General features: G+C 33.9%; 3 protein-coding genes across 13 annotated transcripts; 2 read left to right on the plus strand and 1 right to left on the minus strand.

Annotated features, from left to right (window-relative positions):
• Positions 1 to 1,401: 1,401 nt before the first annotated feature.
• LOC123229453 (E3 ubiquitin-protein ligase RNF185) lies at positions 1,402 to 3,018 on the plus strand. Its single transcript, XM_044655263.1, has 2 exons — positions 1,402 to 1,554; positions 2,079 to 3,018. The coding sequence occupies exon 2, from the start codon at positions 2,103 to 2,105 to the stop codon at positions 2,787 to 2,789; it is 687 nt and encodes a 228-aa protein (XP_044511198.1). The 5' UTR covers positions 1,402 to 1,554; positions 2,079 to 2,102; the 3' UTR covers positions 2,790 to 3,018.
• A 5,653-nt stretch (positions 3,019 to 8,671) lies between these two features.
• On the plus strand, positions 8,672 to 10,316 carry LOC123229452 (probable galacturonosyltransferase-like 1). The gene has a single exon (XM_044655262.1). It carries the CDS (start codon positions 8,933 to 8,935, stop codon positions 9,977 to 9,979), a length of 1,047 nt encoding a protein of 348 aa, XP_044511197.1. The 5' UTR covers positions 8,672 to 8,932; the 3' UTR covers positions 9,980 to 10,316.
• A 1,383-nt stretch (positions 10,317 to 11,699) lies between these two features.
• On the minus strand, positions 11,700 to 17,529 carry LOC123229529 (putative pentatricopeptide repeat-containing protein At1g19290). Of its 11 annotated transcripts, none has more exons than XM_044655405.1 (6): positions 14,421 to 17,529; positions 14,135 to 14,339; positions 13,853 to 14,007; positions 12,952 to 13,443; positions 12,720 to 12,769; positions 11,700 to 12,120 (listed from the first exon to the last, which is right to left on the minus strand). In XM_044655405.1, the coding sequence occupies exon 1, from the start codon at positions 17,369 to 17,371 to the stop codon at positions 14,540 to 14,542; it is 2,832 nt and encodes a 943-aa protein (XP_044511340.1). In that variant the 5' UTR covers positions 17,372 to 17,529; the 3' UTR covers positions 11,700 to 12,120; positions 12,720 to 12,769; positions 12,952 to 13,443; positions 13,853 to 14,007; positions 14,135 to 14,339; positions 14,421 to 14,539. The 11 variants fall into 11 exon arrangements, with proteins under 11 accessions (XP_044511340.1, XP_044511342.1, XP_044511339.1 ...); XM_044655404.1 differs by lacking the exon at positions 11,700 to 12,120 and adding an exon at positions 12,241 to 12,585; XM_044655407.1 differs by lacking the exon at positions 12,952 to 13,443.
• Positions 17,530 to 18,790: the final 1,261 nt, after the last annotated feature.

Here is an 18,790-nt window from a genome sequence, read left to right on the forward strand (position 1 = left end):
CGGGTGCGTGGAAGGGTGTGTAAATTTGGAAAGGGTGCGAGAAGGGTTGCGGGTATGTGAAAGGGTGCAAAAATTTGGAAAGGGTGCGTGAAGGGGCGAGGGAACGAGTGCAAGTGCCTGAAAAGGGTGCAACAATTTGAAAATTGTACGAGAAGGGTTGCAGGTGCGTGAAAGGGTGCTACAATTTGGAAAAGATGCGTGAAGGGGTGCAAGTATGCGAAAGGGTGCGACAATTTGAAAAATTTGGAAAAGGTGCGTGAAGGTGCGACAGTTTAGAAAATTTGAAAAAGGTGCGTGAAGAGATACAAATGCATGAAAAGGTGTGGGAAATGCAAAGGGGTTCCGCACCCTTTTATTTATCAATAAAACTATGTGTACCTATTTTTGGTATATAATTTGTGTACACAGATGATGTGTCATCATCTGATTGGATATTTATTTATCATATGGTGATACATATTTTAAAATCACCTAATTGTATAATGACATATCACTATGTATATGAATTGTGTACCAAAATTGGGTACACATAGCGTTGCTCTTTATTTATATATAAAGGGGTGCGGGAAATGCAACCCCTTTATATATATATATATTATATTTTATATTTCATGCACCCGCACCTTTTCAAGCATCCTTTCATGCACCTTTTTCAAATTGTCGTACTCTTTCACGTATCCGCACCCTTTCAAACGTGTCGCATCTTTCACACACTCGCACCCTTTCACGCACCCCTTCAGCGTTGCCGCACCCTTATACTCACCTACGCCCTTTCATGCACTATTTCGCACATTTTCGCATCCGCTTTGAAAAATACACTGTTTTGAGAAAACATTCGTATATCCATCATTTTGTAATTATATAAAAATATATAAGAATAAATTATTATATAAAAAATTAATCTTATTTATTATAAAAAAAAACTTAATACGTATCTTTTAAAATATAAGAGATTAATCAACGAAAACTGTTGTGAAATCTACTACAAACGTTAGAATATAGGAAGAGAGGTATTTTTGAAATAAAAAATATAATTTATTTAAAAAGATAAAAACTAAGAATTTTTATTAAAAAATATTTATACGACAAACTACTTATTTTAATTAATTTCCTCCGTGGGTGTGGGTGTGGGTGTGGGTGAGTGTTATTGGTTTTATTCTGGTTAAAGCACGAATTCAAAGTCAAGAAAAATTTTCGAATTTGACTCCTTATTGGTTCGGTATACGTTTCAATCACACAGTTGAGGAATAATATAAAACCGTAATTAATTTTAACAGTTAATTATTCATTTATGCAAAGAATGTCTATACACCGTCTATCAGAAAACGAATTACGTATCGGACGGCCACTTAAAGATCTCGTACAATTAGCCATCAGATTTGTGCCAGCTGGCCTAATGACTCATTTTTTTTTTTATTTCCCCGCATTCAGATTCCAAAACCAGGGGCAACCCATTCAAAATGCAAAAGTTACAAACGCAGAGTTGACATTTCTATTCATCCGTGCTGTTGACTTCGCTGCGCTCGCTTGATCGATCGATCTCTTTATTTTAAGGTTTCTTATCTTTCAATTTTATTATTATTTTTAATTGTTGTTAATCTTGGATTAAGCATCATGTTTATTAGTGATTAAATATTGGTTTACTTCTTGTGCTCGAGTTTTATTGTTATTTACGCGATGGAAATGGTGATTTCGTGGAAGATCTGTTGTATTGATGGTCGAAATATATCTGTGGAGTTTTTTTCTGTGTGATTTGGAAAATTTTCGTGTTTGTAATATTTTTAATGCTGTTATGTTTTCAGAAAGACCAGCGAAAATTGTATAATTTTTGCGATTTTTTCAGTGTAATTCTGTCGCGCCTGAAATTTCGATTTTCTGGAATTGAATATATTTCTATATTTAAATTGGTGGTCTCGATTTTCCTTTAGTTGTAATATGCATCACGCGAATTACTTTGATCTTGTGAGAGGAATTATTTAGGAAATCTCAGATTGTGATGCCAGTAATCTTGAAGAACGGTTTTTTGTAATCATTTACTGAGTTATGGTGTTAATACGTGTCTTAATTTGATCTAATAGGAATTTGTGTTTGGAGTGGTAGCAATGGCCAGTGGTTTTGGGGAATCAACAAGCCGGTCACCCCAAAGCCCTTCTTACTCTAACAACAATAGTAATGGTGATGCAGGCAATTTTGAATGCAATATTTGCTTTGACTTAGCTCAAGATCCAATTGTGACTTTATGTGGTCATCTTTTCTGCTGGCCATGCCTTTACAAATGGCTCCACATTCACTCTAATTATCGAGAATGCCCTGTATGTAAGGCTATAATTGAGGAGGAGAAGTTAGTCCCCTTGTATGGCCGGGGAAAAACATCAACTGACCCTAGATCAAAATCCATCCCTGGTGTTAACATTCCAAATCGTCCAGCAGGCCAGAGACCAGAAACAGCTCCCCAACCAGAGCCAAATCACTTTCATCAACATCAACATGGTTTTGGCTTTATGGGAGGGTTTGCTCCGATGGCAACAGCAAGATTTGGGAATTTCACTTTATCTGCTGCTTTTGGTGGTCTCATTCCTTCCTTATTTAACCTTCAGGTGCATGGGTTCCCAGATCCTGCTATGTATGGGGCAGCTGCTGGCTTTCCTTATGGGTTTACTAATTCATTTCATGGTGGTCATGCACATGGATATCCTCTGCATACCAGTCAAGGGCAGCAAGATTATTATCTGAAAAGACTGCTTTTGTTTATTGGTTTTTGCGTTCTTCTTGCTCTTATTTGGCAATAGATGTATCTGCAATTTTTGCTCAAGGGCTAGTGGGTGTTTAGGCATGTCAGCTATATTGTGTCTGTAGATCTGTCAGTTCATATTCTCTTAACTCTTTTCGCTTTTCATTATTATTTTTTTGGGTGAGTGAGAAATTGTTTATACCATACTTTTAGAGGAATTGTAGTTTATTTCATGTTTGTGCTCAGCTTGTGGAATGCAAACTATATGTGGTTGGAATGGGTTGCAATGGTAGAGTGTGATTATGAACGTCTGTAAAGCAGATTAGTATGCCATACTTCCTTTGTGTATGTGTAGCATTTAGTTTTAGACAAACAACAGTTTGTAAAATATTTTATGTTTAGTGTTACCTTAAATCCTTTTCATTAAATTTTTCTGGGATTTGGAAGGTTGCACTGTGGTTTTGCTGGAAGTAGTCAGAAAGAGAAAAACCTTGTATATTGATTTTCCTATAGAAATTGTTTGGTTTACCAGAAAAAGTTTGTTATAAATATGCATGCCAAATTTCCATCAAAATTTTGAATTAAACATTTTGTTGTTGGAAATCAGTGGTGGGTTGTTTAAATTTAATTTTCCTCCTTTTTTCAATGAGATGGGGCAACTGTGAAGTTTGATAATGTTAGCTGTACATGTTCTGCTCATTTATCAAAATATTGACTTGTCTGTTAACTTTTGAATTTAGCCTTACCTCCTTAAGTGGTCCAGGGTGTAGAACTGGTTATAGTTGTTGATTTAACAGTAGTGTGCATTTTGATGGATTGGAGTACCTGCTTTTGTAATTGATACTGAAAGGCCCTTCAATGGCTGGAATTGATGGTTCTTATAGTAGAACTCAATAAATCTAAGCAGTTGTATTATGTATATTTGAGTAGTGTTTGAAAAATTTTGTGTTTCTATTCATTTAAATTTTTGTAGCTCCACAAATGAAGCTCTACGATCAACTGTCTTTGTAGTGACTTTGTTGTGCCTGGAGTCGGTTTAGTCACGGACCTGGTTTGTATGGATGCTTTAGGGTTATATCTTGATCAGTGATTGGATTCATGGGATAAGGGTGTTTTTTTTTTTTTTTTTTTGTGACATAGTTGGAATTGAATCTATAGAAGCTGCGGCATGATCTTCAGTATAATTCAACTGATGATGATGAAGTAAGATTTCAAATTGGGTTGTAGTGATGTAGTAGCTGGAAAGGTGGTTTGTAGTGCCTACAGCAACTACACACTACATTTCTATCCATTCTAATGCTGTCCAGTGCTTGGAAAGCTAAGAAAACAAAAACACATCCACGGCCCTTGTCACTACCTACAGGGCTCAGTTTTAGTTGATAATGAGCAAATCAGAGATATAGAAGTAGAACAGTTCCTTGTTTATCATGAGAAAGTGTCATATATAATTACTCGGCTTAAGTACTGCATGTTCACTGCCAAACCCAGTAGCCCTAGATTTGGGGTGCTGCTCCAGTGATCTTAGAGTCTTATTATAGGTTGTTTTTTATGGAGAGCAGGTTCCGATTTGTGACTTTAGTTTACTTTAGGTATTTAAAATCAGGTGTATATAGTTTTATTTATTTGCAAAATCCATTTTAGGCATTATATATTAATAATCAATATATTAATAATTATTAGTATATTGATTAATATGATAAATAATATTAAAATATTATTTATTTGTAAAATCCATTTTAGGTATTATATTATTAATATGATAAATAATATAAAAATATTTTAGAATAATTAAACTTAAAAATATTTAAATAAAATAATATGTTAATATTTATTAAAAATAATTTATTTTTAAATATAATAATAATAATTTATATTTAATAATTTTTAATTTTTTTTTTTTAAAATTAATTAATATTCCTCCGCCCCATCAAACCCTTATGGCTATTTATTACGACTAGGAAGGGTTATCAGTTGGGTCCAGGGTGATTGTGGTGGATTCTAGCTAATGACTGTGGGTCCCAAGAAAAAAGGCAATTCCACTCAATACTAGACGAACTGTTGCTGTTTTGTTTTCTTAAAGACAGATAGGCCCTTGGTTGTTTTTCCAGCTGAAGTTTCATGAACATTGTGATCCACCTGCTCAATGATAAATGTCATTTGTGGCCCCTTATACCAGAGACTCAACTTTTGAGCACATGGGCTGATTGATTGAGAGTTTAACCCATCGTTGAAAGCTTTTAGGCTCGCGTACTTGTACGTACTCTGTTCCCCACTTAATAAATCTGGATAAAAAAAAAGGTAAGAAAATTGTTAAAATATGACGATGTTTAATATATTATATTGTTAATAATATAATATAATATATTTATATATATTATTATATAATTATTAATAATATATTTATGATAATTGTTAATAGTATAATATATTTATGTGTATTATCATATAATTAAATAATTTTAAATTAAAAATAAAATAATATCTAATAACATAATGATACATATAAGTGTATATCTATTAATATATTTAAAATAGGTATGCATTGCATTCTCTTTCTCATTTTACCTACATAAAGAGATTTAACAATAATTGATGTTGTACGTTTATCTTTTTTATCCAAGTGAGACTTAACTCATGTTAATTTCATTCCCGGAAATAAAAAAACACTTTATAAGTAATAAATATTAAAAAAAAATCTAACCCTAAATAAAATAATCATAGAGAAATTATATTATATTTCTAAAATTTTTATCTTATTATACATCTTTACTAAAGCACCGATGTAAATTATTATTTATTAATATTAACAAAATTAATGAATAATGAAATGTGTTTTTTTATATATATTTTTTATGATAAACATATAAAATATATATTTTATATATTTTTTGCCTAAAGATATGACGAAATTTATTTAAAACAATAAAATTCGACAACTACAATTAAATTGCCCATAAAACAAGTATTTACTCAATCCATTCCTTGAATTGTTAATGGTATGTTAAGCCTAATGAAGTCTCATAGGAGGACAGAAGCGTTGAAATTTTGTGTGCATTTTGTCATTTGGCTTTCAAGTTAATAATAATAAAAAAAAAAAAGAAACAAATAGGTTTGAGATTGGGACGAAGATAACAGAGGTAAAATAGGAAAACGGAGATAGAGAAAGTTCCTAGTGTTGACGTAGGATTCCAGTCCCAAGTCTAAAAACGTAGGTTGGCCCTGGAGTCTTCTATAATGTGGAGAGACTGACTTCTAAGTGAGTTATCATGATGAGCCAGACACGTTTATGGCATGGCGCGGAGTGGGTCAGGCGTCGGTGGCAATTCATATGCGGGCAGAGTTTTTCCCACTCAAGTCTTAGTTTAATTTAAAAACTATACCCGGTAAAAAATTTAAATATTTATCAATTTTCAAACAATCAATAAATTTATTGGTTAATATAAAGGTAAAATTATTATTTAATTATTTAATAATTAATAAATTTATTATTTTATTTTTTCACTCAGATTTTAAAAATTAATATTTTTTTTGATATCTGAATTTTAAAAAATGATTTTTTTTTAAATCCTTAAATTTTTTTAAACCTTTCTCTCCCGTCACTAGCAATTGGTGTGATGCATTGTTGAATAACGAAACATTATTTAGAGTTAGACAATGGTCTATGTTTTTTGGAAGACTCCATCTTGTTTTTTTATCGTTGATTTGTTATTCATTAGAGAAAATAATTGAATTTCAAGTTTGTTATCTTAGAAAAAAAAAAAATTTTTTTAAAATTTAATTTAAAAAAATTAATTTTTTAAATCAAAGAGAGAAAATAAAATATAATTTTAATTATTTTAATATTACTAATAAAATAACGATTTTATTCTTTAATTCAAGCAAAAAATTTATAAATATATTCCAATAAATTAAAACTTAAGTGGTTGTTTAGATTTTTTTAATCTACTGTAAATTTATATTTGTTATTTTATCAAAATATGTGGCCTTCATGTGGCATTTCTTGAAGAAGCACCCCGTCTCTCTCCCGTTTTAATTTCGTTTTTGTTATTGTTTCGTTTCACCCATTCACAGTCCCATGTGTTGGCACAAGTTTGGTCTGTTTACGTTGTACATGGGCGGCTTCCTACTTTGCCACTGCTTGCTGGGAATTATGACACTGTCATGGGTTGGTTATACTTATGGGTGGACTTATAATTAAATTAGCTTGGGCTCCAAAATTGACTTGATTTAGTTTTATTCCATTTCAATTTATTTAGCTCAAATTTAAATTAAAAAGTTTAAATTATTTTTAAAATTAAATCAAATTTGAATTAGATATAACTCAATTTTGGTCTAGCTGATGATCCAAATAGATGATTCGATTTAGTTTTAATTTAGTTTGTCATTCAGTTTAAATTATATTAATCAATTATTAAAATAATTTAAATAATATAATATTATTTTGTTAATTAATCATGAACTTAAACCAAATGTTATAAACTATAAGCTGGAGTGAGTTGCATTTAAACTAAACTTAACTAGAATCATTTTCATTGAACCAAATTTCATAATTTTGGTTTAACGAATTCAAATTGAATTTAAATCAGATTATTTTTTTATTTAAATTGAACTTAAATCAAGAAATACTCAGACTCGATTAAATTCTTATCCACCTCCTGTTATTCCCATGCCATTAACTTATCACATATACCTTGTCCATTCTGAACTTACCAGACTAAACAGACGGCAAGTCTTCTAATTCTTCTTCCTTTGGGTGACAAAATGGCCACAAGACACCGCCAATTGGCTTCTTCACCACAGAACTATTCATTTATTTATTAATTTATAAATACTTATGGTTAAAATTTATGAAAAAGAGAGCAGGCTTGATCACAAAGCATGACACTTTGTCGCTCCGCCATTGTTTTCTCAGACTGCGATGGTTCAACCTATGTAAAAATTGACGAGAAAGCATCGCCGGAAACCATTTTTTTTTTTTTTAATTCTAGAATAGTGAGATTGTTGCAGCTTTCCCAGTCAGTGAAACATCGTCTTTTTATTTTCACGTGTTGGGAGTTCCTGGTGACACGTGTGTAGTCAGGACTTTAAGGGTTAACCAACCAGACAACGCCACATTACATCTTATGCTTTGTCCTTGCATTTTTTAAGCAAAATTTGAAGAAACACCCTGTTTGGTGAATACGCGTTTTTATTATAATTAATTCTAATACTTTTTTAAATCTTTTTCCTTGCCTTCCAGGTATGACTACGGGGAAAAATACATATAATTTATAAGGTTAAAAATCCATTTTCCACCCAAGGTTTGTTGAACTACATTTTCATCTTTAAGTTTCAAAATATCAAAATTACACCCATTATCTCCTTATATTAATAAATTCCGTTAAAAAAAAGAGACAAAGAAATTATTTTCCATAAATGTATATATTTTCTCTATTTTTTTTCTTTTTTTTATTCTTTTTTTTTTCTCTCTTTTTTTAATTTAAGGGTAAACTTAACTTTTAAAAATATTAGAAGTATTAATAAAATTTTTAGGAGATTTTCTGAAAATTCTAAAATAGTTTATGAGTTTAAAATTTTAATATGCACTTAATAGTTTAAAAAATAAAATAAAACATAATATTTTATATTTAGATTTTTTTAAAGATTTTAATTAATAAAATTTTAAATTCATAAAAATATGTTGATAATTTGATATTTATTTTAATGATAATAATAATTTTATAATTTTAATATGAGGGCCAAAATAGTAATTTTTTGAAAAACTTTCAAATTCACTCATAAACAAGTGAGAATCTAGTTTTTTAAAATTTAAAGGAAGGAAAATTGTTTTATAGAACTTGGGGTGGGACAAAGTTATTTGACATATAATTTATAATAATAATATAACTTCAAAGGAGATAGAAAGAGATGTAGGACCTTACTGGACCCATAGCCGAAAAGGGTACAAATCAGTGAAGAACTAGAGCCAATGTGAATCCGTCAGAAAAATTCTTGACTGACTTCACTTTCTCTCTCGGGCTTTGCAGCCCGGCCACGGCCATTCTTCTCTTCTCTGGAATTTCGTTTTTCTCATAAAAACCGTGTTTCAACTTTTAAATCTCAAATCTGAATCAAAACCAAACAAACAAATCTTTGCTCTCAATAAATCCTAAGGTACCTCTCATTCTCTCCTTCAAATCTGTTCTGTTCTTGACAAACAACATGCCACCTCCTACATCGCCTCTGATTTCTGCTTTCTTCTTGCTTGCTCTGTTAACCTTCACCGCCATTGCCACTCAACAGTTCAAAGAAGCTCCCCAGTTCTACAATTCTCCAGATTGTGTTTCCATTTTTAATGATGACCCAGAAGATTCTGAAGCTTCAGTTTTCTGCTCCAATCAAGCCGTCCATGTCGCTATGACGCTTGATTCTACCTACATTCGTGGTTCAATGGCAGCTGTTCTTTCAGTTCTTCAACATTCCTCTTGTCCTCAAAATATTGCCTTTCATTTTGTTGCTTCTGGCTCTGCCAACGTCTCTCTTCTACGCGCCACCATCTCGTCTTCCTTCCCTTATTTAAATTTCCGGGTTTATTCGTTTGATGACTCTGCCGTCTCTGGACTCATTTCTACATCAATTCGTTCAGCTCTCGACTGCCCTCTAAACTACGCTCGTAGTTATTTAGCCAATATTTTACCTTTATGCGTAAGACGAGTCGTTTACCTTGACTCGGATTTAGTCCTGGTGGATGATATAGCCAAACTTGCAGCCACTGATCTTGGTAAAAACTCTGTCTTGGCTGCTCCAGAATACTGTAATGCGAATTTCACTTCATATTTTACACCATCCTTTTGGTCTAATCCTTCTCTGTCACTCATTTTCGCAAACCGTAAAGCTTGCTATTTTAACACTGGTGTGATGGTGATCGATCTTGATCGTTGGAGACGAGGTGCTTATACTGCCAAGATTGAAGAATGGATGGAGCTACAAAAGAGAATGCGAATATACGAACTGGGTTCATTGCCGCCATTCTTGTTAGTTTTTGCAGGGAACATAGTGCCGGTTGATCATAGATGGAATCAACATGGACTTGGTGGGGATAATTTTAGAGGACTTTGCAGAGATTTACATCCGGGTCCCGTTAGTCTTCTACACTGGAGTGGCAAAGGCAAGCCATGGGCTAGGCTCGATGCTAACCGGCCATGTCCCTTGGATGCGCTCTGGGCTCCTTACGATCTCTTACAGACCCCATTTGCTTTGGATTCTTGAGAAAATTATTCAACACTCTTAAAGTTATGTTTCTCAAAAAGGCTCCATTGCTCTTGAGCTTTGTAAGCTGGAGAGGGGAAAGTCTTGGTGTCCGAGCTCCCCTCTGTTCAAATGGTCTAAGTTTGAAGCTTACTCTGAAGATGAATCATGGAAGAAGAAGAAAAGTTTCTTCCTTCTTGTAGATTATACAGGTATCGTATACAATCAAATTGTGTGTAACAATAAGGAGAAAATCCACAACCGAAATCGAGTTCATGATAATTGTAGAGCTATTATTATCAATTTTCTGTTATCTAAGTTCACAAATGAAATGAAATATTTTAATCCCCTTTTCCAATTCTGGGAGCCTTTATTAGTTTGATGATGGCCAGCTTTCAAAATATTTGTGTAGAGTCTGTGTCTGTCGGTGGAGTAAGAAGGAGAGACTTCAATTGATAAGGGAGAGGATTGTCAAATAGGAAAGAAATCCAGAAACTTTATTTACTTAGTGTAAAATTAATTTATATTTGAACGAATAATCTAATTCAAATAAGATTTTCATAGATAAATAACGAGAGTATTGAACAAGCCTTGTCCTTATCTTATAGGGAAAATTTGATCAAATCTCCATCACAAAATATAATATCAGTTTCATTTTCAAGCACCATCTTTCCTTTCACAAGATACAGTGGCATGATCAGAATCTCGTTTAAATTTGTTTTCATATCTTTTGAGTTTATAAAGCAAAATTCAAAATTTAGAATATAATATTTTATTGTTGGGTGTCAGGGATTTTAGATTATCTTCTTGTTACAAATTATTATCCAGTAAATTGGAAGTAGAATCCTGCAGGAAGGAATTGTTGATGAATTGGCTTACAGTGTTTAAACGTTTATAGCAGTGAATTGGTTGACGGTGGTGGCTTTTGAATTCAAATAAATTAACCAAAGGTGGAAAGTCATAGTCAAAAGTTGGCAGGGATGGCTGCCAGATCCAAATTCTTCTATAAAAAGAATAAAACAGAAAAATACTGTAAAATGGGTGGAATATTAAAATTTTTAAATTGAAGATTTATATTATCATATATATTTTTTAAAATACAAATAAAGTTTTTATACGAATTTGATACGTAATTACCTTACTGGGTTCAATCACTAAGTAAATTACTTAATCTCAAAGTACAAACAAAATTCTATCTTATACTGTTCTTTTATAGACTTTTTAAGTAATGTACAAACGATCCATAGAAATCCAAATCAATCCAATTTTGCAACCCCACACACGGTGGCATCTTGTTCAACTACGAGAGGTGATGTCTCTCAAATTATGATAACCAAGATATTTGTAATTTATAATATTGAAATTATGTTGATAAGAAAGGTGAAGATGGGAAATAAAAAAAAAATATTTATAAAAGATTTTGAATAAATTCGTTGCTAAACGAAAATCTTCTCATAATCTTGAGTTAGAAAATTTACTTGTACCCTTTAATGATTGTTGATAGGAAAGAGTTGGATAATTTGGAGGAAACCCTTTTTATTTTATCGAGACTTCTTATTGGCCAACCTTCTTCTTCTTCGTCTGTACATTTCATAATTGAATTTTTGTGTTAAATCTTGAACACTCTTCCAACCACATATCTATATATATGATTTAGTAATTTAATATAACACAACAATAAAGAAGTATGATTTATTAATTTTATAGATAGCTTGGATAACTTAAAACTTCAACAAGAGGATGAGAGAAAGAGACAGCATAACATATATCCATTAAAAATTTTCTCCAGAATCCGTGTGTTAAAATCATTCAATTTTTGCTTTTGGGTAGTGAAATGAGCACACATTTTTGTTGAAAACATATAAAATTTATTCAAGATTTAATGAAGAATGTATTCTTCATCGTTTTTTCCCATGCTGTAAAATTCTAGTAATCTTCCTGGAAAGGAATTTGTACCTTGAAATATAAGGCTCTGTGCATTACGGGGTCATAGAGGCAACTTTCTTTCTCAAGTAAAGCAATGGTTGGAACAAATTTGGCAAATTGCAAAAACACCAAAATTAAAGCTCGATATTTCTTCTCCTCTTTCACATTCCATGGATGTACCCGAAAATCAAAGTAACAAGCCTGCCCAGTTAGTTGGGGCATATCTTTCTGTCCACCTACTCACAAAGAGGAGAAGTCATTTTTCCTTATGTTGTATTTAGCTCATATCAATGCTAGTCTATGTATGACTGTGACTGTGATGGCATCTCATCTCAGAGATTCGAATGAAAGTTAGCTTCAAGAATTAGTGAAGTTTATTTTCTTTCCTCTGTCATTGCAGTTATTGAATGAAAAAGAGAAGATGAATCGGGGTCTGATACACGAGGTTCATAGTCTGTATCCAGGTTCACCTCCCACCAACTTGACCATAGTGTGCTTTCACACAAGATAGTTTATTTAAAAGCTAAGCTTCCTACTTTATCCTCAGCTTATTTATGTTGATGGGATACCTTTCTGTCTGTCATCATCAGACATACTGAGAGCGCCTCTAGTTTACCCAGTTTTGAAATGACCCACTAACTTATAGGAATGGCCTAAATTTCTGAATCAAATTGTTGATAAATTAAGCATTCTTCAATCTACTGCATTAATCCAACATCAACCAGTGTCAAGCATATCTTGTACATGGAGCCAAAATGTATGTAAAATTTCTAGCACAGTAAGCCTGCATGATACTCCACATAAAGAGATTGGTCAACAGAAATATTTCAGGTACCTCACAGTTTCCTCCCATTGCATGTATGATAGCAGTTATCAAACCAATATCTGCTAGTGAAAAACAGAGCAATTTTCAAATTAACCACACCAGCTGGAGGAATGTATAAATAATCAAAGAAAATATATAGACAAACAATACTCTGTAGTTGAAATTGATATGATTTAATAATATGTAAAAGTTCATCCTTATCAATGATTTAATAATGTCAAAAAAATTTTGGCTACATCACCTAGTGAACCATAAATACCACGGCTAGAGCTGGATGTATAAACAAAGCCTTAAGTTTGCTGGCGGATTTTATGTCAAAAAAGATTTGAGATGGAAGCAACATTCTGAACCCCAATGGCAGTCAGAAATGCGGTCTAAGACACAATTACCAGCATGCATTAATGATCTTGGTGCTTCATCCTCTGTGGGACAAGAACTTGACACAGATTGTAACATTTTGACAAATGAAAGCCTGGTCATATAATAATAGCATAATCTCCATCCAGAAATATCCCACTAGGGGCAGCTGAAGTTTGGATGTGTGCTCATGTGCGTGTCAGTGAGTATGTCTAACCAACTATTAGGCACTGGTAACATTGCATGGCCTGCTAGAAATAATAGTTTTTCCTTATTTTCTGGCTATATCCACAAAGAGATCAAAAGACTTGAGGGACAAGTGACAATTCCACCGAACAACAATAAGAGAAGTCTGCTTATAATAGTCTTCCCTCTCCTGTCCCAAAAGGAAAACAAAGTATACAAAAATTAACCAAAATTCTCTTCCTCATGAGATGAATAGATGATGAGAAGTCTTGGACTTCCTTCAAAATCGAAGTCCACAAACTGCCACTAGTATGGTATGCCACAATGTTAAGAGTTGCACCAGTCAGAAACACATTAATTTTGATATGTCTTCAATCCTGTACTAATTATGGGAATAACTATTATTATGAAGAATTCACAATTGCCCATTTAGAAGTCCGAGACTAACAAGATATAAGGAAATGACAATTCCTAAAAGTATGAGAATCAATATTTTATGAGAACACTAGTACTTTAACTTTATCCAATTCAAAGGAATTCCATTTCTAAGCTTGCCAAAGTTTATAACTTAAGGTAATAATGAAAAACGCAGGACATACCAGATCACTTCTTTGAAGCATAATCCAGCAGTGTCTATGAAAAGTTCTTAGAAAAATCACTTCTACACCTCCTTCTCTTTGTACTCTTGGGGTCCCTTCAAACATGATTTCCACATTTTAAGAAATTTGGCATAGATGTTGACATCCTTCATTTTCTGCAAAGAAAATAAATAGCACACCAACTTGATGCAGATGATTGCTATATATAATAGAATGAAGAATACTTACAGATTCCAAACAGTTTAGGCATACAGATAACCTTCAGTGAGAGCCATTTTGTACCTTTGCTTTGCACAAGAGCCAGACTTTGCACTGGCTCATGCTAAAAACAGTTTCAAATTCCAAAGTTTTAGATTGCTCATGCTAAAAACTTGTTCATACTCCAACATTAGTTCCAGTTACAAGAAAAATAAGTAACCAGGCTTCCACACAATCTTCTGACGTAGCATTCAGCAACCGAATTTGGGACCAAGAGAATGATTATATCCTGCACCATGTGAATCACCTTTACTTGGAGAATCTTGCAAATGAAAAGTAAACACATCTATGCTTCTGATACACACATTACCTGAGGTGTTGAGAGTCAATGAGAAGTACTTGGGCCTACTATCTCAGAATTTCAAAGTCCAAAGGCAATGGGCAAACTCACAATCATTCCCACAAATGACATCATCCATTGATCATTCATCAACAAGCAGCTTCGGAAACATCATATGATTTAAGCAAAGCAGCAGACTCGGTCATCTCCATTGGTTTATCATAATAGATAACATTAGACGGAAAACAACTGAAATGCATCATGTTATGAAGCTTGGAGATCTTCTTTACATCTTCACATTTAACATAACCTTGCACCAACTTAGATAACATGGCAAGATTTTGATCCACACCTGACTTAATCATCTGGCCTAAAAGTTTCATTGATTCTTCCCTATTTCCTTGCTCACAAAGTGCTTTTATCAAGGTAGAGTAGGTAACAACGGAAGGAGCAATCCCTTCTTTAATCATTTTACATTTCAAATTAAAGGCTTGTTGGGTATTACCACTTTTACAGTAACCATCAATCAGACTATTATAGGTTATGACATTAGGGGCCAAACCTTTCAGGTGAAGTTTGTGGAAAAGCCTCTGTGCTCGGTCCAGTTTGCCTGATTTACACAAACCACTAATTAGAGCATTGTATGTGGCAATGTTTGGAACGAGACCTCTTTTCAGCATTTCATCTCGTAAATTGAAAGCTTCAGTGACATCACCAACAGCTGCATAGGCATGAATCAGGGTACAGTACGTAAAATTGTCTGGAGTAAAGCCCGTAAGCAACAAAGCTGAGAAAACACTTCTTGCATCATCAAGCTTCCCAGACTTGCAAAGTCCAGCAATAGCTATATTGTACAACACACTGTTGGGCATATCAAAACTTTTGGCACTTTCATCCAGGGAGTCAGCAATTTTCTGAACATCCAGACTAATTACATCAGTGTTGAGGAGTTTGAGATGTGCACCAAGATCAAAATCCACAATTTTCAGCAAAAGCATATTTGCTTCATCAATCCTACCAAGTCCATACAGGGTGCAAACAATTTTGCTGCACATAATCACATTGGAGGCAGACCCCTTTTCTATCATCTCGAAGTATGTATTAAAAGCTTTATCCAGCATCCCTACATCACACCACCCAATAACAAGGGCCGCATAAGTTACAGCATTAGGTGATAACCCTGAAGTCTGCATTTCAGCAAGAAGATCCACCACTTTACTTAATTTCCTAGACCTAAAGGCTCCACTAATAAGAGAATTATACATTTCAATGGAAGGAAAAACTGCTTCCCTTTCCATCATATTTTTAATGTTAAAAGCTTCCTCAATATTTCCAACTTTACAATAGCCATCACTCAGGATTCTATATGTTACTTTGTCAGGCAAACATCCCAGCTCCTTCATCCTGTCAAAAATCTGCTGTGCTTCAATCATTTTCCCCATCTTGCATAATCCATTAATCATTGTATTGAAAGCAATTGTGTTTTTGGAGAAACCCCTGGCTGATATATTTTTCCAAAGTCTTAATGCCCCATCAAGATCTCCCATCTTGAATAAAATGTCAAGCAGAGTACAATAGCCAACGACATTAGGAGCTACACCTCTTTTCAACATCATACACCACAGGTGCAAAGCATCGTCAAAAGCACCCACACGGCACAAACCCTTGAGAAGAGTATTATAAGTAACAACAGTTGGAGGGATTCCTTCACGAATCATTCCATCACAAAGCTTGAAGGCCTCACTCACATTATTTACTCTGCAAAACCCATCCAGAAGTGTATGATAACTGAATGAATCTGGCCTTAAGTTCCAATCTCCCATATGGCTTAACATTCGTTTTGCTTGACAAATTTGACCGAGTTTACAGTAGCCATTAATTAAAGAGTTACAAATAAGCAGATTCATCTTCAATCCTGCCTTCAGCATCTCATTCTGAACCCTATTAGCATCGTCAACTTTACCTACTCTACAATACCCGTCTATCAGAATCCCATAAGCACATTCATCGGCAAGTACATCCTGCTCATCATTAATTCTTTGAAGTACCTTCTCGGCTTCCTCCATCTTACCTTGTTTACAATAACCCTTAATCAACAATGTATATGTAACCACATTTCTTGAAATCCCCCTTTCACACATCAACTCTAACACTTTTTTTGCACCTTCAATATCTCCTAAACTAACATATCCATCCATCAAACTATTGTAAGTCACAACATTCAATTCGAAACTCAGACTCTCCATCTCTTTCACGAACTCCAAAGCCTTTTCCACTCTCTTCTCCTTACAATACGCATTAACCATTATTGAACATGTAAAAACATCGGGTACAATCCCAACTTTAATCATTTGCTCATAAACAAGCAGCGCAACATTCGTTTCATCATTTTTAACCAACCTACTCAACAAAGAATTACAAGACCTCAAACTTGGGACACGGCCATACTTTCCCATATTATCGAATACGTGCAATGCATTCTTCAGCATGCCTCTCTCAGCAAAAATTTTCAATATCATATCAAAAACAATAGGGGAAAATGTAAAATCCTTGTAAATCTTAACAAGCTCATCCCAGATTACGAAGCCCGAGTAATTATTCCGACATAACTCAACCAATTCGTATAAACAGTGTCGGGTTTCATCGTACATTCGAGCACGTGACAAGATGTGAACAATCTTGCAATAGGACTTAACACTTGGCCTGAAATCTTGCTGCTTTGAAGCTAATTCGAAAAAAACCAAGCAAGCCTTAGGATTTAGTCTGAGTTTCAGCAAGACTGAATCGAGAAGGTCATCTGAGTAATCAAAAGAGAGGTTGTTAAGGGCGTCGTAACGGCCCAGGACAAGGATACGCGTTATTCGTTCTACCAATTCGGGTCGGGGTAGCCTGTATTCGTGGCGGGGCTTCCAATGGAGGAAACGGAGCGCGTGGAGACGAGAGAGATGGTGAAGCGTGAAAATCGAATAGTACCCGAGCATCGTAGGGAATAATAAAATTATGATGTTGTATTTGCTGTTGAAGACACTGCATCATAATATCAATTCGGGTTGCATCAACCATTACTTCTGAAGCAACGAAAGCATTTTGAAGCTGCTTTTGGGGACGATAAGCAGCACGTTTACATTACATATCGACATGCCTGTACAATTGTTGAGTTCTTGCTCTTAACATGGGCTTCATATTCTACGAGCCGGAGCCCATTCTTCAATCAAGTGAGCCCACTTAAACAAGAGAAACCCTTCAGATACGAAGATCTTTGTTCTGTTACCTGGGGCCAAAAATTATTATCCCACCGAACGCATAGTGTAAACCCGACTCACTCTTATTAATTTTTAAAAATTTAAATATCTATTTATTTATTTAATTTTATAATTACTATTAAAAATAAAATTATTATTTAAAAAATTTATTTAAACTCATATTTTAATATTATCTTTAAGTTTTAAAATTTTTATGGTCAAACGACTATTTCTCATCTAAAGTATGTGTTTTTCTCAAGTTTCTTTCTATTAACTTCGAAAATACTATTTACCCACCAATAGACTGTTAAATTTAACGGAACGCTAACCTCTAAAAAATTTATCTCATTTTTCCCCCTAAAATTTCAAAAACTAACAATTTTCTCTAACCCAAGTTTTTAAAAACAACGTTTTCCCCCTTAGGGTTTTCAATTTTTCAGAGTTAGTTTTCCGATGCCGTTTCTTTCTCTATCCAGCGACCTCCAGGCGACTTCTTTTCCTCTCTGGCACGGCCTCCTTCCGGCGATTACGCTAGGCACAGTCGTTGACTCGTCGTCATCTAGAGACGAAGACAACTTGTCTTCATCGACGATAGTTCCCAGGACAACCGCAAGAAGGAGGCCGCGCTGAAAAGGAAGAGGAGTCGCCTGGAGGTCGTCGAAGAGGAAGAAACGACACCGAAAATCTAACTCAGAAAATTGAAAACCCTAGGGGGGAAAATACAGTTTTTTAAAACTTATGTTGGGGGAAATTATTAGTTTTTAGGGTTTAGGGAGGAAAATAAAATCAAATTTAAGTTTATTTTTAATAATACAGACAAAATGATGATTTTGCTCTTGAAATCGTTAATTTTAAACAGCAACGGGTGGGTAAATGGTATTTTCAAAGTTAATGGGGGAAACTTGAGAAAAGTGCATACTTTGGGTGGGAAATAGTCCTTTGGCCAATTTTTATTTATGTCTCATAATCTCATATTTTGCAGGTTTTAAAATTGACATTTCCCCTCCTTCTCTCAAGTCTAGAGTTGTAAACTCTCATTTTTTTCCATATACAACCACCCCCTAACTTCCTAAAAAATTTTATTTTCATCTCTTTACTTTCTTTTAGTTTCAAATCTCATCTCTAACGACCATTTGCTGTCTTTGGGCATTAGCTCTC

Source organism: Mangifera indica, chromosome 11, assembly GCF_011075055.1.
Source record: "Mangifera indica cultivar Alphonso chromosome 11, CATAS_Mindica_2.1, whole genome shotgun sequence".
NCBI classification, from domain to species: Eukaryota; Viridiplantae; Streptophyta; class Magnoliopsida; order Sapindales; family Anacardiaceae; genus Mangifera; species Mangifera indica.

Bases quoted from the DNA above. Each gene is read 5' to 3' on its own strand.
- LOC123229453 (XM_044655263.1), top strand. From the start codon at position 2,103: ATGGCCAGTGGTTTTGGGGAATCAACAAGCCGGTCACCCCAAAGCCCT.
- LOC123229452 (XM_044655262.1), top strand. From the start codon at position 8,933: ATGCCACCTCCTACATCGCCTCTGATTTCTGCTTTCTTCTTGCTTGCT.
- LOC123229529 (XM_044655407.1), bottom strand. From the start codon at position 17,371: ATGCTCGGGTACTATTCGATTTTCACGCTTCACCATCTCTCTCGTCTC.